This window comes from Botrytis sinoallii (genome assembly GCF_014898435.1).
Source record: "Botrytis sinoallii strain Bc 23 chromosome Unknown BSIN_019, whole genome shotgun sequence".
In the NCBI taxonomy this organism is placed as follows: domain Eukaryota; kingdom Fungi; phylum Ascomycota; class Leotiomycetes; order Helotiales; family Sclerotiniaceae; genus Botrytis; species Botrytis sinoallii.
This window is the reverse complement of record NW_024066046.1, coordinates 149,331-176,190: the sequence shown is the minus strand read 5'-3', so window position 1 is coordinate 176,190 and position 26,860 is coordinate 149,331. Positions and strand designations below refer to the sequence as shown.

The 26,860-nt window shown below is 41.8% G+C and overlaps 8 protein-coding genes across 8 annotated transcripts; 3 read left to right on the top strand and 5 right to left on the bottom strand.

The window, feature by feature from the left end:
- Positions 1-3,699: 3,699 nt before the first annotated feature.
- EAF02_009281 (uncharacterized protein) lies at positions 3,700-5,182 on the bottom strand (the record flags this gene model as incomplete). The annotated part of the gene is made up of 4 exons (XM_038905329.1): positions 3,700-3,873; positions 3,923-4,694; positions 4,744-4,924; positions 4,990-5,182. The coding sequence occupies 4 exons, from the start codon at positions 5,180-5,182 to the stop codon at positions 3,700-3,702; spliced, it is 1,320 nt and encodes a 439-aa protein (XP_038754782.1).
- Positions 5,183-6,514: 1,332 nt separating this feature from the next.
- EAF02_009280 (uncharacterized protein) lies at positions 6,515-8,691 on the top strand (the record flags this gene model as incomplete). The annotated part of the gene is made up of 2 exons (XM_038905328.1): positions 6,515-6,994; positions 7,171-8,691. 2 exons carry the CDS (start codon positions 6,515-6,517, stop codon positions 8,689-8,691), a joined length of 2,001 nt encoding a protein of 666 aa, XP_038754781.1.
- A 1,344-nt stretch (positions 8,692-10,035) lies between these two features.
- Positions 10,036-11,894, bottom strand: EAF02_009279 (uncharacterized protein; the record flags this gene model as incomplete). Its single annotated transcript, XM_038905327.1, has 3 exons — positions 10,036-10,890; positions 10,947-11,285; positions 11,315-11,894. 3 exons carry the CDS (start codon positions 11,892-11,894, stop codon positions 10,133-10,135), a joined length of 1,677 nt encoding a protein of 558 aa, XP_038754780.1. The 3' UTR covers positions 10,036-10,132.
- A 997-nt stretch (positions 11,895-12,891) lies between these two features.
- Positions 12,892-15,322, bottom strand: EAF02_009278 (uncharacterized protein). Its single transcript, XM_038905326.1, has 2 exons — positions 13,616-15,322; positions 12,892-13,560 (listed from the first exon to the last, which is right to left on the bottom strand). The coding sequence occupies exons 1-2, from the start codon at positions 14,196-14,198 to the stop codon at positions 13,142-13,144; spliced, it is 1,002 nt and encodes a 333-aa protein (XP_038754779.1). The 5' UTR covers positions 14,199-15,322; the 3' UTR covers positions 12,892-13,141.
- A 496-nt stretch (positions 15,323-15,818) lies between these two features.
- Positions 15,819-17,029, bottom strand: EAF02_009277 (uncharacterized protein; the record flags this gene model as incomplete). Its single annotated transcript, XM_038905325.1, has 3 exons — positions 15,819-16,116; positions 16,303-16,468; positions 16,561-17,029. 3 exons carry the CDS (start codon positions 17,027-17,029, stop codon positions 15,819-15,821), a joined length of 933 nt encoding a protein of 310 aa, XP_038754778.1.
- Positions 17,030-17,798: 769 nt separating this feature from the next.
- On the bottom strand, positions 17,799-19,305 carry EAF02_009276 (uncharacterized protein; the record flags this gene model as incomplete). The annotated part of the gene is made up of 2 exons (XM_038905324.1): positions 17,799-18,953; positions 19,015-19,305. The coding sequence occupies 2 exons, from the start codon at positions 19,303-19,305 to the stop codon at positions 17,799-17,801; spliced, it is 1,446 nt and encodes a 481-aa protein (XP_038754777.1).
- A 354-nt stretch (positions 19,306-19,659) lies between these two features.
- Positions 19,660-22,262, top strand: EAF02_009275 (uncharacterized protein; the record flags this gene model as incomplete). The annotated part of the gene is made up of 2 exons (XM_038905323.1): positions 19,660-20,570; positions 20,628-22,262. Exons 1-2 carry the CDS (start codon positions 20,340-20,342, stop codon positions 22,260-22,262), a joined length of 1,866 nt encoding a protein of 621 aa, XP_038754776.1. The 5' UTR covers positions 19,660-20,339.
- Positions 22,263-22,837: 575 nt separating this feature from the next.
- On the top strand, positions 22,838-24,594 carry EAF02_009274 (uncharacterized protein; the record flags this gene model as incomplete). Its single annotated transcript, XM_038905322.1, has 5 exons — positions 22,838-22,922; positions 22,986-23,884; positions 23,943-24,094; positions 24,176-24,272; positions 24,339-24,594. The coding sequence occupies 5 exons, from the start codon at positions 22,838-22,840 to the stop codon at positions 24,504-24,506; spliced, it is 1,401 nt and encodes a 466-aa protein (XP_038754775.1). The 3' UTR covers positions 24,507-24,594.
- Positions 24,595-26,860: the final 2,266 nt, after the last annotated feature.

Here is a 26,860-nt window from a genome sequence, read left to right as displayed (position 1 = left end):
TCGAATGAGCAAATTTGAGATCTGAGATCTGAGATTGGAGAGATTGGAGGTTGGATTGATTGAATGATTGAATGAATGAAATGGGATCTTGTTGGCTTTTTTTTCTTCTTAATAAACTTTTGGCGATAGTATTCAACAACGAGAGAAGATGTTGCAGAATGATTAGAATAGATACGATAATAATGTATGTAATAATTCTTTCTCGCTGCAGTTTCGAACCGGCATCATCTGTAGAATTCTCTTGCCGTTGGTAATTTCCTCTCTTTCTTTTTTCCTTTGGGTTTTCCCTATTATCCCCCCTCAATCTGTTGTGATCCCCGATATGCACGAAAGAATTGACCAAATGGCTTGTTGGCCTTTAAGGGATATTGTATTGTGGAGTTGCCCCTTGATGAAGAAGACTTTGATGATATTTGGAAGATGTAAATAACAACATAAAAATCAAAGTTAATACCAGTACGAGTAGAGCATCGAGTAAAAGAAACGAGAAAATAGAAAAAGGTCCAATGATCACACGAATCTTTCTCGTATAACGATGATTAATCGCCGTGAGGGAAAGATATGTTCTGACTATGGCTCGAAGAGTAGATGGAATGAAAAGAAGTAGAAGAAGGTATTGGCCAGGCCATTCATAGCAACGCTTGGCAGATCATAAAAGAACAAAATATATGAATGTATGGATGTATGTATGGATGGATGGATGGATGGATGGATGTGATGATAAAGAGTGAAAGGTAGAAGGGTAGAAGATTCAAGAAGGGTGGAGGGAATACGGATAAAATGCAAGGCAAGGCAAGGCAAGGTCAGGTCAGGTCAAGATAGATACTAGAAAGCCAAGCCAAGGGAAATTTCCCATATAGCAACAAACGGGAATCTCTCCTTTCCTCTGCTTTCACTGGCGTCGATGCATGGTCATCATAATCAAATAATCACAGTCACAGTCACGACGAGAAGGAAAAATGAAAGAATGTCACGAGAAGGACAAAAAAAAAGAAAGAGATGCCAGGGATCGAAAGTTCACATATAACCCTAATGACCACTCCTCCGTACCATCTAGGTCTTTATATTAAATCGATCCACTTCATCTACCCGCTGCTACTTTCAAACCTAGTGAACTGTGAGCTAGAAGGAGATGATGCTAATAATAAACAAATCATCACTCTCCCCCCCTTCAGACATCTCATTCCGTCGTTCCCATTCGTCACATCTAACCTAGGTCCACGATCCAATCATCCACTCAATTCAATATCAAATCACCTTAAATTTCTAACATGTGGAGTTGAAACTACGACTATGTACCTAGGGAGCTATCTAGTATCTTCTGAGTGCCATCTCCGCTACCACATGAAATAATGAGTACTAGGGAGGGAATAGCTATAGAGATCTGAAGAAACTGAATTAATAATGATATTAATAAGGGGGTCAAGACTGGAGAATCAACACACTCACGAGGAGACTCACGAGGAGACGAGGAGGAGAATTTCATAAAGTTCCTGACTAATGCTCACTACCTAGGAACAATGGAAGAAAAACGCCATAGCATAGGGGTTAAACCGAGTTGATGTACAGTTTGCATACGAGTAGGTACCTACCTACACACATAATATATCGTATACCGGAGTATTTATCTAGCGAGCTGCGGTTACTTTCTCCATCACGATACATATCTCGTATTCATACCAGAGTTTTCTGATTTCATCACTTTGGTGTAAGGTTACTCATCGCATCCATTAGACACCCATCTGATTCTTCACTAGAGCTTCAGATACGATACGATACGATGTCTATCTAGACTTCCAATACGATTAGAGACTTCAAATCGGATATCCATGTAGACGCAGGTCTAATTCTTTACTCGAGCTCTAAACGATATTTACTACCTGGGTAATTCTACACTTCATCCCAAATCTTCAAATACGATCGTCGACTTCAAAACGGATATCCATATAAACACACATCTAGTTCTTTACCCAAACTTCAAATACGATATCGTATCTATCTACTCGTCGGCTATTCATCCCAAACTAAAACTTCAAATACAATACTACACACATCAAAAAACAATCCTATCAAAACATCCCCAATCCCATTCCTATTAATATATCACACACACTCACACAAATCATTCTCATCAACATTATCAATCCCATCTCATCTCATTCCATCTCACTCCAAATCCCATACCCTCTTATCTAATCCTCCTTCTCGCACTTCCCCAATTTCTACAAATTTCTATATATACATTTATTAATCTGCATCACAATCATATCATCCAATTACTACATCCATCAATTTCCTTCTCTATACATATATACATACATACATACAGCAAAACCTCTCTATAAGGATATTGATTTTTGTAGTCTTTTTTAAGGATATATAGAGATATCCTTATGTAGAGGTATTTAACTAATCCCGATCTAATAGTAATTAGCTTCCGATTAGCCCCGATTAATCCCAATCGAATCATATTTCGTAACAATTTCAGAACTTTTTCTATTTTCACAAAATGTAACTAGATTCTCCATATAATATAATATAATAGTTCAAATCCTAATAATTTTATTAATCTAATAAAGATATATATAATTCTAGAATAAAAAAAAATATAAGAATATTCTAATAAAAGGGTTTTAAGGATATAAGTCTTTTTCAGCTCTGAAAATTTTTGGAATTGAAAAAATATATCCTTATAAAGAGGTTATCCTTATAAAGGGATCCTTATAGAGAGGTTTTGCTATACATATATACATACATAATCTATCAACCCATCAACCCATCATCCAACCCATCATCCAACCCATCATCCAACCCATCATCCATCAACCCAACCCAACCATCAACCATCCATCTCCCCAGATTCAGGGCCCATCCATCCATCCATCCAACCATCCACCCAAACCAACCACCCAATCACAATCATCTCACACCAATCCCATAATCCTTGTCCCGTGCAAATATACCTACCATAACACACATATCATATCATATATACCATATACACCATATCATGAATACCAAACCAAACCACTCCCCTCCCCTCCCCTCCCCTCCCCTCCTTTTCCCCCCTTTCCTCCTCCTCTCTCCTTTTCACGCCAAAAAAAAGGGGAGGGGGGAAGGGTGGGAGAAATATCATCGTAAATTAAAAAATTGAGAATTAAACACATAGAGACACACACACACACACCCGTCACAGAAACAGTAAAATACGCACCAATCAGAAACCACTTCATCCAACCTCATCCCATCCCATCCCACCTCATCTCATCCCCCCATCCCATCCTGAAACCCATCAACATCGTCACACCAAACCCTTACCCTTACCCTCCCATTTCCGATATCTGATATCTGATACATCCACACACATCTACACACATCCACACACACTCGACACATCCACATCCATACACAAACTCCACCCCAAGAACCGGGTTTCTTCCCCGTCCCATCCCGTGCCTCCCTACGTTTCAAACTTCAAACTTCAAGCCAGGCATAAATAAAACTTCACATATATCCACAATCCCTCCTCAAAATCTCACAAACATTGATAGAAGAATATTTATATTCGCTACCTCCAAAAAAAAAGTAAAAAGATAGTGATTTCCTATATTCAATGTACACATTCCCTCTCCCATCCCTCTAAACTCCAATACCCGATGCCCAGCTCCCAAGAACGCAAGAATAGTCACATACCCCCGACTACAGATTCTTTGATTGCATTTTTCTTAATCTAGTTGCGCCTTCATATACACCACGGTCTACTGCTGCCGCGACAGTTAATGTACCTCCGACAATTGCACAGAGACCTGTCAAGAAACCTGCTAATGTTTTGGTTCGCTCTTCCTTATTGATGACCTTCATGGGTGAGATATCCTGGGTATCATTAGTAATTGTGTGGATTAACATATTATGGGAAACTTACATATGAGAAGAAAACACCTGGAATTCCACCACGTGCATGTAACTTTTCCTTATGGCCTTCAGCGGAATCATCACCACCATTGAGACTTCGGCGATGGCTAGTAACAGAGTACTGATGAGTTTCAATACTTCCGTCTTCGGAATGTCCATAAGTTCCAATATCCACACTTGCGTCATGTGGTCTGCTATTGTAGTTGGTTTCCCAGCCAAGAGGAAGGTATGAAGTTGAAACAACCTTTACAAAGTACATGAAGTTGTAAGCAGCCTCATGGGTAATTTGTTCCGTGTTATCGAGAGGGTTTAAGTGATGGTTGGTCCATGGGATAATAGAATCCGAGCCCAACTTCTTGAAAACTTCTTCTGGAAGTTCTGGTCCAAATCTAAGAGAATGGATGTGATGAGAGAATACGTGACCGCCGGGAACTGGTGTATCGAAGAAGTTGTTAAGGTCGTGAACATGCATATTTCCGTTGGTAAAACTGCGTCCAGGGGCAATGTGGAAATTTCCAATGACCTTGTTTACTCGGAGACCACCTTCAATGCGACATCCTTCTTTGCGTTGTGAATCCAAGCGTTCGCCATAGTGTTCACGCTCGCATTGTTCGACATTTTCTCCTCGGCCAAAAGCCCATGAAACTGACGCATATGCTTCTCGTACTTCATCACATGTATTACAGCAGCCTGGCTTTTGCGCATTTGAAGGAGGGGTAGCACCGTAACATGCACCGCAGTAATTCGGATCAAGATGAGTTGCTGCATCTTCGGCATTATGGCTACATGATATCAGTCACGAATCGGGAGTTACGATGGAGAAATACATACAGATCCAAGGCCTTGATATCAATGACCTTACCACCTTCTTCTTGAGGACCCAATCGAACCTTCTTAACTCCATGCATAACACCAACTTGCTGTTCTCCGGAAACATCCATTACGTCCAGCGTGAGAAGTTCGCAAGGAATTTTTGGAAAAGTAATGTTCAAATGAATTTCCATCTTTTCACCTGCAAAGAGAAATACTGATTAGTTTACATTTTGTAGAATCTCACAAATCTCGAGTATAACACACCTCTTCCCTTGTCAACTACAAGCTCAGGATGTACTGTTATCCTCCTGTAATCCGCCCATTCTCCAAATGCCAGATACAAGACGATTAGCAATGAAGCTATCGTTACAATTCCTCCTGAAGTTGTGCGCACTCTTGCTTCATCGACCGTTTTAGTAAAGGCATCTAGCCTTGTAAACCTAGATTTTGCTGGCATTTTCGCTGGATGTTGTAAAAAGCTGTATTATTGTTGTGGTAGGCGGAGTAGCCTTGCGGCGTGGGAAATTGAGTTTGGAGGATCTTTCAGAATTACATAAATCAAGTAGATGATTCGAATAACTTTCAATTGGAATGTAGGAATGCAAAAATGAATGAAGGGTCGATCATATAAGAGCTTCTTTTTTAAAAGGGCCTTCCGGCAGAAGCATCAAATGTGATTTTAATATGTAAGTAAGAAGAAGTTATTTTTAATTTTGGAAACTCTCAGTCCTTCAAATTTCAGTCAGTCAGTCGCATTTTCAATTGAGGACAGCTTTCCATTGAATGGATTGCTCTCGGTCGGGTTGTTTTAGTCCCGCCCCTCTTGTGTGCACTTTCAAATCTAACCCATGTTCATGCAGGGAAAACTACGCGTAACACAGACATGATTATGGTTCAAAGCTTTGGAAGGTCGATTCAAGAATTGTCTGGGAGATGTGTCTGGGTGAAATGCACAGATATAGAAAGATTGAGAAGACAAAAGATACGGTATAAAATACTGGGCAGCTTTTAAGGGAATTTAGTAATACTGTTACGATACTCTTCTCTTCTCAAACAACGGATTCATGACCACCTAATGTGTTCTACGGGTACCTGCTGGATTGAGATAGATAGCTATTGCCTGAGGCATGACATCAGCGGCCGCATGTGAAAGATAGCAGCCTCGGCAGCAGTAGCCTTACGAAATTTTTGGTGAGGCTGAGTGTTAAATAGAGGGGTTAAATCATGAAGCATATTTGATTGAACAAATGTTGAATACCTACCTGATAAGGATTGTCCATTACGAAACTTGTTTCCTGGTAAATAATAAGGCCAATACGGTTGGTATCAACATTGACTCATTCATGAATCATCTGTACACTTGCAGTATTACCTTCCCAGGTACCTAGTAGGCAGAACCTTAAATCAAGGCTGGGCAGCAAAATCATCATGATTTGTCGTTTCAGCCTTGCTTACGTCAGTATTAAAGAACTTCTTATTCTTCTTCCTAGTAACTTCTTCTCTTTATCCCAACAAACCTTCTTTCTTTCACTCTCACCATCAACTTGAACCAAAATCATTCAAAACATTAGAACCGAAATTCCTTTACACCGTCGTTTCTACTGAATCAAATCGATTGCGATAAATCTTCACCCCTTCTACGAAACATCCACCACTCTTTCGAGAAAAATCGCATCTTCAAGATACGTCATAACAATCAGCAACAATCTTCTTGCACACTTTGCGACTTGTAATATTTAACCATCATTGCAAATTCAAATACGACTCTTATAATCAGAACGACTTCAAGATGATGAACCGAACATCAGCGCCTCCTAGAGGTCCGCGAAACTCATCTTCAAGTACAAGAGGTGGTGGTCGCGTGGGTGGTGGTGGTATCACAAAGCGACGAGCTGGTCCTATTCGAGTCGATAAAGATGGAGACTTAGATATGGATACCACGACAGGCGCAAACGGTCGCAAAGGGGGAAAGGGTGCCATCGGAGGTTCTGTTCCAACTGGACCACGCGGACATGGACGGGGAGGTGCAAGAAATACTGGCCGTGGTGGAGGAAGACTTGACGTCACACGAAATCCGCAGGCCATCCTTCGAGGCATGGGATCGCAATCGCAACAAGCCAACGTATTGGTTACTCTCTGGATCAAAGGATTGAAGGGGAGTAAAGCAGCTTCAAATAGTGACCAAGGCCTTTCGTCCCTAGTATCATTCCTCGAACGCAAGGCCACAGCATTGGACTCCAAATCGAAGAGAAGTATAAGAGTTAAAAAGGTACGTTTTTATCGCCATGATTTTGGGATCACGAGTTCCACTGCGCTGTCGCCGTAATTTTTCGCTCTTGTCATGTCAAGTTCACTACAACGAGTCGAGATTTGACACGTTCGCTTTACCACCTCATGATCCCGGTCGACTTCAAGGTTATCTATACCTTGCTAACCCTCGAATAGTCACACAAGAAAGGTGACATCGTTGTTATCTCAGTTGCCCCGGAAGACGCAGCCTCTATTATGAAGCTGGATGGTTTGGCATTTGCTGGATCAACAATTGGCGTACAAGATAGCGAGCCATCGAAGACGTCGGAGAAGGCGGAGTCTGAGGAGGCTCGGTTAACTCGAGAGAAGATCCAGAGAGTTCTTGCAGCTCGATACGATCCCAACCTCAAGCTTTTAAATCTCTCAGCTTTGGGACAAGACGAGCAGTTGAAGCAGATGGGAATGTTCGAAGATAATACTCTTGTCTCAAAGCTTTTCCCAGTTTTGATGGTCATCTGCGACAAATTGTTCACCACTCCACAAGCTAAGAAGGATGCCATAGTCAGTGTCACTTTGACCGACAACTCATTGGCCGATCTTTCAAACGTGACCTCCTTGGCTTCAACATTTCCAGACTTAAAGAACCTGGATCTTTCCAGAAATCAATTCACCGATCTGGAATCCCTGAAATTATGGCGCTGGAAATTCCGTCACCTTGAGAACCTAGTTTTATCAGGCAACCCTATCGAAACCCTCGTTCCAGATTACGCAACCGACATTGTACGCTGGTTTCCGGAACTTCAACAATTGAGTGGTGTCCAGGTCAGAAGTGTTGCTCAAGTCCACGCAGATCTTGAGGCTATTAAATCACCATTCCCAATCGCTAGCCCATCTTTCCGAGATGTCGCACAAGTTGGGGAAAACTTTATAAGACAATTTTTCGGAGCATACGATAATGATCGCAATGCTTTACTCACTAACTTCTACGATGTCGAGTCTTCTTTCTCACTATCTGTCAACATGTCAGCAGTTCGAGATCGCAACCATTCATTGCCTGTTCCACCGTGGGCAGCATACAACAAATTCAATCGAAATCTTGTCAAATATACACATTTGTCTACTAGATTATCTCGAAAGTCTACTGGGTCTCAAGAAATTCAAGCCATCTGGAATGACTTACCTAAAACAATTCACCCCGAGATCGCCACCCGACCCGAATTATATCTTGTCGAATGTCAGCCCCTTCCAGGTCTTCCTGATCCTTCTGGGCAGAGTGCCGCTGGGGTTGACGGTCTTCTCATCGACGTACACGGTGAATTCGAGGAGAATATTCCTAATTTTGAAGGCAAAGCTCTCCGTAGCTTTTCGCGGTACTTCATACTCGGACCTGGAGGGCCTAATGGACCCCCTATTAGGGTTCTTAGCGATATGCTTGCGCTTAGGGCTTGGAGTCCTTTGGCTCAGACGACTGCAGTTCAAGGACCTCAGCCGGTTCCAGTGCTTCCAAATGTTCCTCAGGTTCCTATTGTCGATGCTTCACTCACGCCCGAGCAACAACAAAAGATATGCGCCGAGAAACTTTCCGCTGAGACAGGCATGAATTTACAATATTCGGCCATGTGCTTAGCAGAGACAGGATGGAATTTAGAACAGGCCTACATTGCTTTCCAAGCCAACAAGGCAAATTTACCAGCGGAGGCTTATCAAAAGCCATAGGTTAGAGGAAGGACGGAAGGGGGGAAGAAAGAACGTAGAAAGAGTTCATCAGCACCGGCGTTTTTTTGGTTTTTTTGTGGATTAAGATAATAAAAGAGAAATGGGTGGCGAGCATTTTGCATGAAATGGAGGTTATGGCAGCATCACATGGAGTTTTTTTTTTCAAGCTTTTTTTTTGGTCTCGTCAGAATTGCACCAAGCAATTCTTAGCGCAAACGGAGTTTGGGGAATACATACATACAGTTATAAAAACGTATGTTTAGCGGAATTAAAGGGGAGGCATGCATATGAATCATTACACGCAAATCAAATTTTGGACGATGTGCTCTGTGCTCTGTGTGCTCAGCGTTTTCGGGAAGGGTACGAGGAATTTGTAGATAGAATGGATGGATGGATGGATGAACTTGTCCGAATTATGATAATTGGTACTGTACTGTACCATAGATACCAGGTACTCTATAGCGGATTATACAGGGATTTAATTCTTGATTCTTGAATGACTATTTGCTTGTTGTTTATGTGATTTTGTATGGTTAGATCACTCGCTCACTCGCTCATTCATTTATTTACTTATTTACTTACTTACTTATTTATTTACTCACTCACTCACCCACTCATAATAAGAACATATAAAAACACGAAACGTACGTTACCTACTTAGATACTATAAGATCAAAAAACAACAGCTACCTAGGTATCTACCTGGCTACATAGGTACTTAGCTACCTAGGTATCTCCTCGCTAATTTTTACCGATGATGACTTCGTTCTTGAATCTCGATGGAGGGAAAGGGAAAGGAAAAGAGGAAAGCAGAGGAGAGGAGATAAGATTATATTATCTATAGACTCATCTATCTGTGTTTACTTTATTATATTACATTACACCCGTTTCAGCACTCAATGTTTTTCTTACCTAGATAAAATTACTTAGATAGGGTTGAAATTTAACTGTGATATCTTTAAGAAGACTTTGTGGTTTAGAGAAGATTAGAGGATGTTTGTATTTATTGAACTAGAATAGAATATAGGATATAGAATATAGGATATAGAATATAGGATATAGAATATAGGATATAGAATATAGGATATAGAATATAGGATATAGAGTATAGAATAGAATTCGCGAATGTTTATCTTCTTTTGTAATACTATTAATCAGGGACTTGGTAGGTTTCACCTAGACTTATGTATTCTTATTTATTTATTCATCTCCTACAGTTTAGCTCCTGTATAAGATTCTAGTAATAGGTAGGAAGTCGTTAGTTGCAAGTGAGAAGAACTAGAGCAATAGCATCATCAGAGTTATCCCCACGAGCACGATGTCAAATATCGAATATCACAATCAACTATTAAATCTCCTATTATTACATCATTCGTATCGCTACATAAATCTATCACGTTTTTCTAATTCTCCATGCTCAAACCCTTTCATACATCGAATGCTATGTATTCCCACCCGCCTGTCTCAACGGATGCGCCTCGGTATTCAACACCCACTCATCCAAACTCACTACTTCTGGTTCACTAAACAACAAGTAGAAATACTTCAACGTCTCTGCCAACCAGAAACTCTCCATCGAATCTTCCTTGTCTGGTTTTTGCTCCATCACATTTTTGATTCTCGCATTTGCTAGAGGTGTATGCGTATGTTTCACAATGGCTTTGAACATTTTCCAGCCCGTTTCTTGCCAGGCGCGATCACCCGTTAATCTGTACATGATGAAGACGGATTCGATGGCTTCAGGGCGGAGTTGGTAGGATGGATCGTCGACGCGGATATATCCGGTGTCTGAACTGGAGCCAGAGAAAGTACAGGAAGATGTATTGGTGCAAGGGTTGACGTGGAAGATTTCGGGCATGATTCCCGAAGGTGTGTGTTCGTATGCCCAAACGCAACCTTTGGTGAGTTTGATGGCGGTTTCCATTTCTGATGGGGATTGGGATATCCGGGAGCCAAGACCTATCATACCTCCTGTGAAACAACCAAGATGTTGGATCTGAGCGGTTAGGAGTGGTTTGCCCGAATTAATATTCACTGTGCCCGTGAAAAGAATATCGGGATCGCCTGGGAGATTGGGACGAAAGACTAGGTGCTTGCTTATGGTTGATAATGCAGTACGATACATTTTCAGGTATTGATCAGCAGAGGAGGATTTTGGAAGAAGTAAATGAGTCTTTGGAAGATATTCAAAAGCAGAATCTTTGATTGTATACGTTAGCGAAGGAATGTGATATGAGAAACATCGATTGACGTACCGGCAAAAGCTCCCAAAGTAAAAGAACGACTCCCAAATGACAACTCAGATCCCACGCAGTTTGCTTGGGATGGCCACATTCCTGGCAGTGTCGTAGTATTCTGAGTAGCTTCCAGTTGATCCGTAATTTTCTGTATTGCATTTGCGTATTTTTGATCACCAGTGACTTGACTCAAACGAATGAATTCGAGTGAGAGACTTGCGATTTGGGCGACTAGAACACCATTTTCGCCGGCTATCTTGTCTCCTTTGGGAAGGTCCTTTTCCCACCAATAATATGGAGTAGGGATACCACTCTCAGTATTAAATGCCCTGAATAATAAGTCCCCAAGCTGTTTTGCTTTCTCAAGCAAATAGGATATTGATGACCACTGATATCCCAAGCCCCCAGCAACCCACCGAGATACCGAATGGTAGTTTCGAAAACAGGTACACGTTCGGCATTGGGTTTAGAAAAGTCGATGTTCTTAAGAGATTCCAAGGCTTCTTCAAATTCCTCCTTTAGTCCCATAATATAAAGTGTATCCAGGGAATCCACCAATGTCGCAGCCCAACCCACAAATGTATCTTTTTGACCACCTGAAAGTGGCATCACCTCATCATGCATCCATGCATTCTTTTTATATCCGTTCCATGCATGTAGAAATTCCTCTCTCACTTTCTTTTGCTTCGTTAATCGTACTGCTTTGGCAGGTCTGGATTCTCTTGAAAATGTGGTTGCTTGTATGCTATATCGACCAGTATGAGGTAGTGGTAGATCTATCGAAGGATGAAAAGAGAAGAATCCATATCGACTGTTCAGTGAGAAGCGGTTGGCCGTGGAAAAGATGCAGACACATATCAAGAGTACAACTGTAATGGGTATGAATCTTTTTTGAAATCTTGTCCGTTGTGATCCTGGATACGATCGTGGGGTTAGGAGAGCTTTCTCCTTATATTCGAGAATCATTCTTTGAACTGCTTGTAAATATTTCTTCTTGTGACTTTAGGCCAATGTGGATTCTCTAGATTTCATCAATTGAGGGAGATATCTCAAGATTGTGAATAGGACAGGCAAGAAAAGAAAAGGAACAAAGAAGGAAAAGGGTGTCAAGGCGGAGTGAGAATAAGTGAATCAATCACTATTCGGGTAGATCGAAGTGAATAGAAAATACTCATGGTTGTTTGAAAGGCCTATATACCTAACCACAAACACTCTCATACAGCTGTCAACGTTTGACATAATCGGGGTGCTTGTTCATCTTTTCGAAACTCTTGGGAGGAAAGAGCGAGCTATGGTTAATCGTTACATCTCTCTTGATGAATATCATCATATATCATGAGATATCATTGGGCGATGAGTCGCACATGCCCATAATATATGGAAACTCACTTGCTTCTCGATTCAAAGATGTTTCGGAGCCAAAACTCGAGTGGGGACCTCAGAATCGAGAGTTAAGCTTCATTGGGTTAGACCGACCTGTAGATCTGCGGGTGTACCTATTCCTTGGGCCCATTTTCAATCCTACTAACCCACAAATTGACCACCCAAGCCACCTACCTTAAAGTTTGAATCAACCATAAATAGATGGATTGGATCTTCATATTTAATTTTCTTTCTCGAAGATCGAATGATGACATTGTTGATTGTTCTACGATAATCCCCTACCAGAATATCTCTGGGTAATGATAAGAATCATGGATGGTATAAGATCAACATGAAAACTTCGACAGGAATTTTCGGCTTCCCGTGTTCAGCTTGGCTGTGTCTGTTTGACTCAAGATAGCATGGACAAGAGCATACTCAGCCAGCAAACTCATGTATCATGTCCCACAAAGGTTTCTTCAACGGATGCATGAAGACAAGTACTGGTTGTCATGATTGATTGTTAAGTTGAGTTTCTGGAAGCGAAAGCCGAAGCCGAGTGGTACGATGTCACCCCAAAGGCAATCCCGACGTCGAACACCTGTATATACAAATCGATAATGACTCAACCTCGTTTGTTTGTTCGTTTGTTGACTCAATGGCATGAAGTCGTGGTATTCATTCAATCTCATACATCACATGTAAGGGGATTTGAGAGTTTGAAGTGTTCAATATCAGCATAATTATGGTCTAGTTTCCCTCACCGACTTCCTGTCTTCAAATATGAATTAAAATGGGCCCGAATATCAATCTGATCATGCAATTGTTTGTGTGATACAGTCACCCCGCTGTCACACAACGACGCCTACTTTGATTCCATTCTTACTACTTGCAACTCCGGTCATTAGTTCCACCCACTCCATGACCTCGTCCTTACAGTTTATTTCTCTCCATTCTTGTGCCATCCTCGCTATTACATATGCCGTTTCTGTCAAAGCCAAATTCTGACCAGGACACATCCTCGGTCCTCCTATAAAGGGAAGATAGTTCCATCCTGGTCGCACCGTCTCCCATCTCTCTGGCCGAAAGATCTCTGGGTCAGGTTGGAAGCAAGGTGCTAGCATGTGAAGGGCATGGAAAGATGCAAAAACTATCTGCCCCTTTTTCACGAAGATAGGTGAGGTGCCTTGTGGTCCGCCTCCAGTGGGCAGTATGGTGTCTTGCAAGGCAATTCGTGTATCGGTGGGAGCAACGGGATGTAGACGTAAGGCTAGTAGCGTGGATTTAGTGATGGTTCGAGGAGGCAAGTGGTTACCACAACTTACTTTCCTTGATGATATACTGCAGATAGTGAAGATTCTTCAGCGATTCAAATGTGAATGGCTTATCACCCTCTGAAAGAATTTCAGACCTAAGTTTCTTCCACATCTCGGGGTTTCGACAAAGATGAAAAATTGCGTTGCCAATCGTGATAGCGGAAGATTCATGACCTGCTAAGAAGACATGGAGGATTTGGTTTCGAAGATCATCACGACTACCTGTCTGTTTTGCCATCTCATGCAACAATACATGGCGATGATTACCATTGTCGTCATCTTCTTCTGAATCCGAATCTTCTACCTCTTCTTTTCCTCTTTCTTCTCGGGCATCCAAATAGCTGCGCCGAAACTCCATGGCTTTGTTTATATATTGATCCGCAAATGAATGGGTGATCTTTATTGATTTATACCATTTTTTGTCCCAATATAGGGATCTTAAACTACCTAGTTGGAAGCGAATTCCCATGCCTCTTATAGCATAGTCAAAAGCTGCGAGGCACTCTTCTGTCTGGAATGTGGTCTCTGGAGATAGTGTATTCATGGACTCTCCGAAAAGAAACTCCGTCGATGTGTCAAAATCTTGGTACATGTCAACACTCAGATTGCAGTCAAGTCGGTAAAGCTAAGAAAATGAGCAGTCATACTAGTTTGTTTAAAAGTGGTTTCAGATTAACCTTGCTTCCATCTATTGGAACCAACGCAAGAAATTTTTGAAAATGAACTTCGAACGCTGGAAGATTGGCAACATTTGACTTGGTAAAGGTAGGTCGAATCAAGGCTCTGGAGTGTTCCCAAAACGGACCATTCATAGTGAACACCCCTTCACCAAGAAATGGCAAAGTAGGAGGTTGACGCAATGGCTGAACACCATAATGAGTAAAGTTTAGGGCATGAACAGTTTGCAGATTCCTCGCATCGACAGTACAGATAGCATGTTTGGTCTGAACTTTCGCCGAAAAAGTATTCCCGTAAGTTTGGAAGCGATTTACCCAGGTATTAAGTAGATTTGACTTGATTATTTGACGGAAATTGTCGATGAAAAGATCAAGCCCGAGAATCGGGTCTTTGTTAGGATATTTAGGAGGGGATTCACAGCCATGCTTCTTTGATTCCTGTGGTATGTTCCATTTCGATATAAGTGTTTCAAAGATATAGTAGGAAAATAATAATGCAATGATAGTGCCACCAATTTCATTTCTGTATTCCATCCTCGCACTACAATAAAGTGGCACAAAACATGAATTTTGTGTTTTTGAAGAGGCGGGATGAACAGAAGCTACTCAAACTGATATAAGCATTACATATTTCCAACGAGTTGGTACTCCGAAGTACGCCTCGATCATGCATGATATATTTCTCGGAAGTAACATCGCGTTACGCAGTAAAAACAGAGGTAGATGACCACGAATCCCTTTTCTGTTGGATCTGAGCAAGATAGGTTGTCGTCGATCAATTGTTTATGCATGTCTTCCAACTTTCCAACCCAACGCCGGGTTTCACGGCATGTCCTGTCACGAAATTCCCTCATTGGTTATTAGCATAGAGAGATTACTTTTCTCTTTCCTCTTGGTATATCTGTTGCTTTGATATATAGGCATGAATCGAGATTGTATCTCGCGTAGAATACTGGAATCTGGATTGGAATTGGGATTGGGATGAGGATGAGGATGGGAGAGATAATAATCATTATAACTATGACAACATAGTCGTATTTACAACTTCACAACTTCAAGATACATACATACAGATATTTGAAAAACACGACCACAAAAATATTGAGATCTATGGGGCAAAAAGAGTTACGTCTATCAAAACATTGTTTGGTGATAATCGAAGACTATAAAGTCCGAAATGGCGAAGAGATTGAGCGAGCGTGATAGATGATTTCCTGGTTTTCATTCGAGAGATATAATGTTTAAATGGAATCCCTTTCCATGATCATCTGAATATATATTATAGATTGATCGTACCTGCGTGCTTCTAATATATATCTAGGTACCTAAATACATCATGCAAAATGAGATACAGTACAAAAAATAAATATCTTCAAAAGAAAACCAGACGAATGTATTCATGCACCTCTCTCAATTCAGATTTATAAATAAGTGACTATCTGTTCAAACAACTACAGGTAAAAAGTGGGTATAATTTACATCTCCATCTCCCTTTCATCAACCTCACTATCACGAACTTTCTCGCCTATCACCCATCATGCAACAAAAACCCTCTCACTCCTTGCATTATTCGCGTTCTTCCCATTTCCCCCTCCATTCTTCTTATTTCCATCTCCATTTCCATTTCCGTTTCCATTACCATTCCCGTTCCCATTTCCTCCATTCTTTTTAGCAGCCGCAGTAGTAGTCGCTACAGTCGCTGCTGATGCAGTAGTACTCGTAGCAATCGCCGTTAAAGAAGAGCTGAGAAGTGCTTCGACGGCGAATATTCCTTGTTCGTTAAGTGTTGCTTCAGAATTGGCTTTCATGGCGGCGGGAAGATCTTTGTTGTTTCTGGAGTGGGTGATGGTTAGTGGTTTTCTTTTGCGATGTATACTTATTTGTGTTCTTATGCTTCTTGGGGGGTGAAGAAGGGGTGAGAGATGAGAGGTATGCATGAAATACACAAGAAAAGCAATTGGTGAGATACAAGTGATGGATATAGAAAACTGATAGGAATATTGGAATCATGAAACTTACTGTAAGACCTGAGCTTCAACACCTTCTAATGTCTGCGCTGTGGCAATAGTACCGGGTGTGTTCTTGCTAGCTGTCTCATCTGTCTGCATTACTGCAAAACAACCACCGAATGGACCAGCTTTTGCTGCGTTGAAACAGCGGATTGTACAAATATTTCCCGTTGAGGCTAATTTTGTGTTAGTTGCATTTAGTAGCTGAAGACCTTGGGTTACGGGTATATAAAGAGAGGGCGGAAGGAGACGGGGTTGAGATACATACCACCAATACAACTCATATTACTGGGCATGGTAACCGCCAATTTAATGTTCCCGTTTGTTCCATCCGTCTCCTTGACGGTCAACTTCGTCTGACCGGAGCCTAGTGCATTACTCGTCTGATCCATGTCACATGTGTACGGCCCTGCTCCATTCGTACCTCCTTGCTGCATCACCACATTAACCGTACTTCCTTTCGTAACTGATGTTACGGTTTTATTGGCTAATTGGGTCTCAGTGTTTTCACCAATATCAATGTTGCCATTGAGAAGAGTACGTCCACATTCGTTGACGACGTTGGTGCTAATTTCGGTGGGGTTGATTATGTTGGCGTCGTTGGCGTTAAGTACAACTTGAAGGGGGAGAGATGCGGGAGAGCCTTTGGTCCCTTGGGCTGAAAGAAGAACGCCTTGGGCGTGGGCTGAGATGAGGAGGGAGGAAGTCAATAGGAGGAGTTGATTGAGCGACAGCATTTTGACTAGTTTGATGGTAGAATATAAAAAGTATATAATTATGCACAGCACGGTGGCAATATGAAGAATAGAAATAGAATAGATAAATCAGGAGAAAATCAGACCTGCTGAGGATAAGATTATAATGAATGATGAAAGAAGATAGAGTAAGTGAATGAAATCAACAGCAGTGAGAGACAGAATTCCTTCAAGCCTGTGGTATGAGGATCATTTTCATCTTATACAGATGTCAAACTAAACATACATTCCACCTACATAATAGCATTACGACGATTTTCATACATGAGGCGATTTTTCAACATCTCAAACGTAGGAGTCAAAGATCAGATGCGAAGACCATACATCAAAAATACCACTTGGAACAGATTCCGTCGCGAGGGTGTGGGGCGGAATCAGCAAAATAGCCGAAAGCGACCTCTCATGATTGAGGTGAGTGAAGGTGGAGCCGTATCAGGGGCAATTCTAGCCGCTTGGCATGTGCCATGGTGCGAGAAGTGGAGAAAACTTCTGCAAGATCAATGATATGAGACGAAGCAGAAATGTATGGATGATGAACAACTCGAGGAATGGACGATTGACAGGGCTATTTTTATACTACAAAACCCGTTTATGCTTTAAAAATGGTAGATCACGGACAGAGAAGAGATACATATCTGCAAAGCAAAATACGCTAGCGATAAATTGTGAGGATGGAAAACATATTCAATGGAGATGAAAGCATTTTTATTCTCATCTGAACTTTGAGATTGAGATGACAGTCTCTGCTTTCTCAATCACTCTTCGTTTCTTGCCTTGAGTATGCTGGAACGTCTTCTCCGGCTTTCCAGAAGTACTTTGATCCAGGATGTGACTCTGAAAGTCTGTTTTGACCTTTGACACCCAAATAATTTTCTCTTAGTGTGCCGCCAGGGACAGCGTAGTCATCCCAAAACAATCCTCTCTTCTGTAATTCAGGAAGTAAATACTCTATCATGTCGTCAAATGTCTCTGGAATGCTAGCATAACTGAAATTGAATCCGTCGACATCAGAGACCTCTACCCACCTTTCTAATTCGTCTGCGACTGTCTTTGCATTTCCGATGAGCTTCGCGCCATTTCCTCCCAGAATGAGATGTTCGGCAATGGTCTTTTTGTTCCAGGTTAAGCCTTGTGGGGAGACTGATGCCCAGTGATTTACCATACTCCTTACTGCAGGGGGAGCGCTTTCAATGAACCGAAAATCTTCATCATCACCATATGAGCTTAGATCATATCCAGACCAACCTCCAAATAACGATAAGGCTCCTTCTCGATCGCCGTAACTTGCAAGCTTCTCAAATTTCTCCTGTGCCTTTTCATCGGTCTCAGCAACAATAACCAAAAGCCCAGCGACAATCTTGATACTGGCCGGATCTCTTCCTAACTCCTTGGCTTGCGAGCGAATCGAGTCCACCGACGGACGAATAAGCTCTGGGGTGTGTGCATTCAAGAAAATGGCTTCAGCATGGGTGGCAGCAAATTTCTTTCCCGCTGAGGATGTTCCAGCTGGAATAAAAAATGGGGTTCTTTGGGGAGAAGGTTCACACAAATGTGGGCCTGGTACATTAAAGTATTTTCCCTTATGGTTGATCTGCCTTACACCCTTTGGATCCGCATATGAACTCGATCCTGGGGGTTGCACAGCATCATCTCTCCAAGATGCCTCCCAAAGCTTATATGTAACGTCAAGGTACTCATGGGCAATCTTATATCGCTCATCGTGTTCGATTTGAGTATCGAGGCCAAGATTTCGAGCTGCAGAGTCGAGATATGATGTAACTATGTTCCATGCAATTCGCCCATCACTAAGATGGTCTACTGTCGAGAATCTGCGAGCAAGTAGATAAGGCTGTTCGTAGGTTGTTGAAGCAGTCACACCAAATCCAATACTTTTTGTAGCTGCAGCCTTTTTTCTCAGGTCAGATATTGCTTTGTAGCGAGCCATAATTCTTCTAGGAAAGACTTACCATGGCAGGAATGCTATATAACGGATCATTTATCGGGAATTGAGATGCCGCAGGTATTGTCGGTTCAAGATTGGCAGGGCCTTTGTAAACATCATAACCTCCTAGAACATCTGCGAAGAATATGGCATGGAATTTGGCCTTTTCGAGTTTCTCGGCAAGTGCAATCCATGATCTGATATTCTTGTATTCGGAACCTTGATCACCAGGATATTTGAAGAGACCTGGATTGAGATGGCCGGGTGCTTGCATGGCAAACGCATTGAGAATGAGCTGTTTCTTAGTGGAAGACATGTTGAATATGCGGATTCAAGTAATCGGATAGGAAACTGATTTGAACAGAGATAATGACTGCGTCGAACCTTACAGTTTATCTTCAAAATGTAATGAGAGGGAGGACGCGCAAGCAGTAAAGGAAACCCAGACTTACAATCTATACTCTAGACCTTAGGTAATGGCATTATCTCAATCAGTTGTAGATAGCTGCCAGTGCCGGTACCATGCGCATGAAATGACGAGAATATAAGTTCCATCGTGCCATCATTCGCGGAAGGTTAAAATGCAGCATGATGAAGAAGACTCTCGTTTGATTGAGTATTGATGGCGTCTTATTCCTTACAAAAGCACAAATACGCTAACCCCGCACGTGCCCCGCCAATGAACGCACATCCATCTCGCGGCTTGAAGCTCAACATCAGCTCATCAAGCCAATACATACTAATTCTGGTGATTTTCTCCTTCATACCCTTCCACTAGGAACTATCGACGCATGGACTAGTACCGAAGAATGAAGTCGACAATCCCCCATGTAATCACATAATTATCCAGATCTTGCCAATCCTTCCTATCAATCTTCTTTCCAATGCTTGTTCCTTCCGAACTGTACCGCCAATTTCGTCATGTCGTGCATCAAATAGATACCCAGATAGCCACAATCGTTACGAATGCAACCCCAACTTACCCCTCTATGTCCAGGGTTGCATGTCTATTTGCGATGATCGGGAGAATATCGTAGAAAGCACCCTAATGATAAGGATCTCGAGTTGAGTCTCCTCAGTCCTAAAGCTAGGAGAAAATATGGGTCCGAATTCCATGTTGATACAGTTCGTGGATGCTGCAATGGGATACCATAATATCGTGATTGATAGTGTCAATTATCTTCGTGGAGTGATTCTGTAATGTGTTTTACTGTTGCTATCTCTTTTGTTTCCTGTCCTCTTGTGATACTTTTCAATTGTCATTCTCGTTGTTCAGAAGTCCTAGATAGAAACCTGGAGATTTTACTTCACTTGACTAGACATTCATCAAAAGTCAGCTATTGAAAAACCATGTCACCTTCTGCGGTTACTTTGGAAACACGGGGGATTAATGCTGCTTCAAACCCCAAGAAGGTATCTTCGTCTTCATCGTTTGCGGAGGGGCCAGCTTCAACGGCCATCAATGTTAAGACAAATGGAGATGGCTTGGCTCAAAACAAATCTTCTTTACCATTCAGACCTATTCCTCAGCCCTCTTTCGAAATAGAAGACCACCCAGTCGATATTGTTAAACCCCTGAAGGTCTGTGACTATCTTAATTCTTGTTTCTGAACGGTACACTAATCGATAATTTAATAGGTTGCAGTTATTGGTGCTGGTCTTTCTGGAATCAACGCAGGTATTCTTTTACCTGCTAAAGTGCCTGGAATTCAACTTACAATTTTGGAGAAGAATGCCGATGTTGGTGGGACTTGGTTTGAGAATATCTATCCCGGGGTTCGTTGCGACATACCTGCAAACGTATATCAATCAACATTTGAGCCTAATACACAATGGTCCGAAGAATATGCACAAGGAAAGGAAATCAGAGAATACTGGCAGAAGGTTGCAAGAAAGCACAACGTATACAATTACCTCAAATTTAATCGCAAGATTGCTGGGGCAGTCTGGGATGAGGAGAATGCACAATGGACATTGAGTATCGAGAATGTTGAGAACGGAGATATAACGGAAGAGCAATTCGAAGTAGTCATTACGGCAATCGGTAGATTTAATGCTTGGAAACTCCCGGACTACCCTGGTATCGGCGATTATAAGGGACATCTTCGACATTCTTCAAATTGGGACCCAAACTTTGATCCTACGGATAAAACTGTCGCGGTCCTTGGAAATGGTGCTAGCGGCTTGCAAGTGGTTCCAAACCTTCAGAAAGTTGTGAAGCATTTAGACCATTATGCACGTAGCAAGACTTGGATTGCGGGATCTTTCGGTGGTGAAGGTGAAGGTAGAAGATTGGAACCAAATTATTTTCCTCCAGATCTCCTCAAATCATTCGAGGATCCAGAAACGTATCAAAAATTTCGAAAAGAGCTTGAGGGAAAATTCTATGGTCGATTTGCCGCTCTATTCAAAGGGACAGAAGATAACAAGAAACTAGAAGAAGATTTCCGAAAGTTGATGGCAGAACGGTTAAAAAAGAAGCCAGAGTTATTGGATGCTATTGTTCCGGACTTCGCGCCAAATTGTCGTCGTTTGACTCCTGGACCTGGCTATCTAGAGGCTTTGACCGAGGAAAACGTCTCTTTTATTCAAACCCCTATCGAGAGATTTACCGAGGAAGGTATTGTTACAATTGATGGTGTCGAAAGAAAGGTCGATGCAGTAATATGCTCCACCGGAGCAAATATTGATATACGACCACCATTTCCAATTGTTGCATTCGGTCATAATCTACATGATGCATGGGATCCTGACCCTCTTACATATCTTGGAGTCGCATCGCCTTCCTTTCCCAACCTTCTCTTTGTCTCCGGACCCAATGCTCATGGAACAAGTGGTACAGTTCCAAACCAAACCGAAACACAAATAACTTATTTGGCCAAGATACTGCGAAAGGTTAGCCAGCAGAGCATCAAGACCTTCGTCCCATCCAAGGAGGCGACAAATGATTTCATCGCTTATAGTGATGCTTTCTTTCCCAGAACAGTATGGACAGATAATTGTAAATCTTGGGCAAACTCTGGCAGACCAGGAGGAAGAATTCATGGTCACTGGCCTGGAAGCGCATCGCATGTTAATTTTATAAGAAAAGATCCCAGGTGGGAAGATTGGGAATATACCTATAAATCCAAAACTGGAAATAGATTTGCATATCTAGGAAATGGTTGGACGGTAAAGGAGACGATTGCGGGTAGTGACTTGACTCCATATCTCAAACGCCCGGATCAGATTGATTTGAGAAGTTATCATGAAGAATGGTTTGAAGGCTTATAGAGTAGATCGTGTCAGATAACATCGAATTTTTAATATTATACAAATTTTTCACCACAATCTTCGCGACATGGCAAGGGCCTGTTGGACACAAAACTCTGCTGCTCGACTTTTTCGGGCTCTGAAACTGTCAATTCTGAATTTCCAATACCCCCCATCTCCAGATCAAATCCAGTAATTTGGTTCAGACCAGGAAGTTCAAGATTTGACTTTTCTTTCCAAAAGAGAAGTCTAGATGAACCCAACCTAAAAGAAACCTCGCAAAAAAGATTTAAACATTTTCGCGACGGATCTGATAGAGGAATTTAGGCAAGCGTATCTGCTTATCGTTTGCCAAATCCCCCTAGTACACCGTTAGTTCGAGTATGATGTTCGTCATGACAAGGTTTCGATTTCGTGCTCGTCACGCCATGTAAACGACGCGGAAAATATATGTGTGCCGACACTTGAGCTCAACATGAGTACCGTGCGTGCATATCTGAGATAATCTTGGATAAATAAAATGGTCTAGGACCCCAGTATCAAATCTTTACTTCTCTGTTGCGTGGTTTTACTTGTTTTCCACTTTATTGAGAATCATGGCGTCGGATAAATCAGGAGCACTCGATACTTCATTATCTTCGGATAATGAAGCTCTACCTATAGTCAGGGAAAAGCAACCAGGTACTTCTTGTTTCTCCTTCTTATATCTCTTTTCCTGTATATACAAAGCTGATAAAATAACAGTAAAATGGTACCGTTCCACCCTCTACAACTCCATAATTCTTGGAATCTGTAACTTCCTGGCCCCAGGTATCTGGGGTGCCATGAACAGTCTCGGCGCCGGTGGCGAAGAATCTCCTCATCTAGTTAATGCCGCCAATGCTCTCACTTTCTGCCTGATGGTATTATCCTGTTTCTTCTCCTCCGTTCTCGTTAAATATATCGGTATCAAGGCCGCTCTCATTTTCGGTACCATGGGCTATGCCCCTTATGCCGCTGGTCTCTACTGCAATAATCGATATGGCAACGAATGGCTTGTACTTCTCGGTGCCACCCTCTGCGGTATTTCCGCTGGTGTATTCTGGATGGCTGAAGCAGCCATCGCGCTGAGTTATCCGGAGCCAGAGAATCAGGGAAGATTCCTGGGGCTATGGTTGAGTTTCCGTGTTGCCGGACAGGTACTTGGGGGCGTGATTAACCTGGCTCTTAATGCGGATAATTCGGGCAAAGGAAAGGTATCCTATAATGTATATCTTGTATTCATCGCGCTACAAGCCCTCGGACCCTTCGCAGCACTTCTCCTCACACCACCTGATAAGGTTCAGCGAACTGATGGAGTAATACCCAATCTTCGCATTTCCGAATCAAGCTGGAGAGAAATAAAACTTACATCAAAATTGTTTGTAAGTAAATATTTTTTGTTGTTGGTGCCAGTTATTGCGCAAGGTGTGTATAGTGAGGCGGTTATGTTTACATACGAATCTGTTTGGCTTAGTGTTAGAGGAAGAGCATTAGGCTCGTTTCTTTCGGGTATTGTGGCAATGATCTCTGGTAATCTATTGGGTGCGTTCTTGGATCGGGAGAAGTGGTCTTTGAAGAAGAGAGCGAGGTGGGCGTTTATTGTTATCTTGGTATTGCAAGGTGTAAGTAGCATCCGCTCTCTGATTTTCGAGTATCTTGATACTAACTCCTATGTTATAGGTATGGTGGATATGGGGAACCGTTCTGGTCACAAATTACTGGGGACAAAATCCGCTACCAGTATATGATTGGACGGATGGTGGAGCATTTGTTAGAACCTTTCTATTATTTTTAGGATGGGTCTCTGGGTTTCAACTCAATTATCTATTCTTGTGAGTTTCTATCACCCACTAAAATTCACTTTCCACCCATACGAAAACATTTATAAATAACTAAACTCTAACAAAAATTAGATACTTCCTCGTCGGAAACCTCGCCAAGACTCCTGAAGAGGTAGTAAGAATCGCAGCACTACTTCGAGGAACTGAATCAGCCGTTCAGGCTGTCAGTGTAAGTTTCCCCTTATATTCTGTGAAATTGTCATCCATATTACGTTTTAACTAACAAAATATATAGTACGGTTTGAATAGCATTACAGTGATGGGTGATATTGGGGGCGTATATCTCAACTTTGGTCTTTGGGGATTAGCGTTGATCCCAGGATGGTTACTTGTAAAAGAGATTGGAGTAAGTCTTGGAGATAGTAAGATTGAGAGGGAGAGGGAGGTAATTGAGAGATCGTGAAGAGAGAAACAGCAGAGTGATTGAATGTTAGGTGAGGTAGGATTTAATTTTAGATTCAAGACAGATTCGGTTAATATTATGGATTAGGAGCTCATGACTTTACTAATGTACCATACATCATTGTTATGAAACCTGACATATTGTCTGATCATCACTTTTCCCAAGCGCATCGCGTATTTGGGTTTTGATGGACGGGGGTGTATACAAGGTCTGCTAGATGAGGGATATGAGACTACTGAATCATTCTACATCATCCCTGTGCCAAGATTAGATTATCATGTATTGATTGCTACTAGTTGTGCAGACCGTACAGAAAGAAGTGTAATATACACCAGGACTAGGAGCAATGGTCACAAATCTCTCCCTCTCATATTCCAAACCATATGGGATAGTGAGAGCGTTAAGCGCTGTATTGGTAATCATACAGGCCTGCGTGGGTATAGCTTGTACATAGCAAGCATAGGTATTCAATTGAGCCTACTGTGCTCGTACTTTGTTTTGCTAGAATTGAGCCTGGTTTTCTTGAGGTAAACGAGGATTCTACACATTTACGAGTTTCTTCACATCTCCCTTTGATGAAGTAGTAGAAATAATTGAGTGACCCAGTGGACACCAAGGACGTTTGTGGTCAAGTTTTCTGTGAGTTTCCGCTTGTGTTAGGGTTAGCGAAGTTTGAAATCGGGTTGTCTTATGAATGCGTTTTGATAGTCGTGAGATCTCACGTTCACGCTATTCCAGGAGTATATTGAGATATCACGGCATTATTTATCAAAAGATCTAGACCTTTTCCGTCACATTGGGTCTCTAGTTGGGCAACAGAGTGTTTGATAGAGAACTCGCTAGTTGCGTTGAGTTTAATGATGACTATTGAGTCGAATCCTCACTATCCTTGTTCGATGCTTTCTTTACAATACTGCCTACTTCTTACATCGGCTTCTCCTTCTCAATATACACTCAACTATTCCGCTATCTAAACATACTGTTCCGAGTAACCACTCATGCAGATCCAAGCACCATTACAGAAATATGAGATGTAATTCTGATTCAGATCGTCTAATCCACAACCTAAAAAGAGTAGATGAATTAGAAGGTCTGGGTAATATTTGAAGTGAAGAAAATAATACGTTTTCGTAGACGGCAATGATGTCATGTTCGCTAAGACCTGTGTGGGAGATCAAATTGACTCCGAATTTGGAGAGTCTGAATCAGATGTTTCTTTCAAATGAGCAGGTGAAGTTCTTCTCTAGTAGTAGTGATTGGTTTATGGATCTTTTCCTTTATTCGAACTCTTGAATTGGTGTTTCTGGAGTTGTGCAGGGTCACTGATCACTGGAAACATATAGAATGGGTACATTGAGTGGGCAATACCGAGGTGCTCAAGAGCTGATAGCCTCCAATTTTTGGCCGAAATATACTACAATATCTTCAATAAGGAATGGTAAACATAATCATAACGATGGCATATGATTCAAGAATCACTACAAAGATTCTGATGTTCCAACTTCAAGTTTAAATCTAGCCCGGCAATCAACATTCAGCATTCTAACACAAATAAACTATTCAACGCTCGATATCCCAACTCAAAGCTAGAAGTATTTCGGTTTTCCATTCTAACTTCTCAAAAGCCTATGAAATGTGGATACTAGCATTTAGTAGCTAAAACTCAGCAAGGCTAGATTGGCATCTACTTTACTTGTTCCACCCAGTGAAAGGAAAACGTGACAAGTCCAAAAATTTATTTTTTGGATGCAGGTACTTGAGGAGAGCGAAAGGAACAAATTCATTGAGCAGACAAAGATTTCTAAGCCTTATGGTTGATCTGTTGGGACGATATCACCTACTTGTGTAACTTACACATAGATTTCACATCTATGTGAATGAAGACTACTCATCAATCCTCTCAAATCTCACAAAATCAATCAACATGGCAACGTGGTAACACCATTGTTGCTTTCTACTGCGATAGGTCCTCAGGAATCCATTGATCCTGAGAACGAACCCGCTCTGTTGTCGAGCAGTTGCTGCCAATTCTAGGCATTCACAATGCAGCTCAATACCAAGTTTTAATCTGCCACTCGGGCAATCGATAGAGTCAGCTCCATGTACATTCAAGACCTTGTTGAACGTACAATGATATTGATACAGTATAATCTTTGGATCTGCAATTTGCCAATGATATATTCAGACCAAGCACCCAGTCTGAGCCCGAATTACCTGCACCGGCCACCAAATAGGTGCTGCAAGTTTTGATGAAGCAGGAATGGTAAGAGGATTGCATGGCTTCTTCGCCGCATCACAACCTACACATCTCAACCTATGAAAAAACACCGAAGAAGTTACAGCCCCTCAAGCAC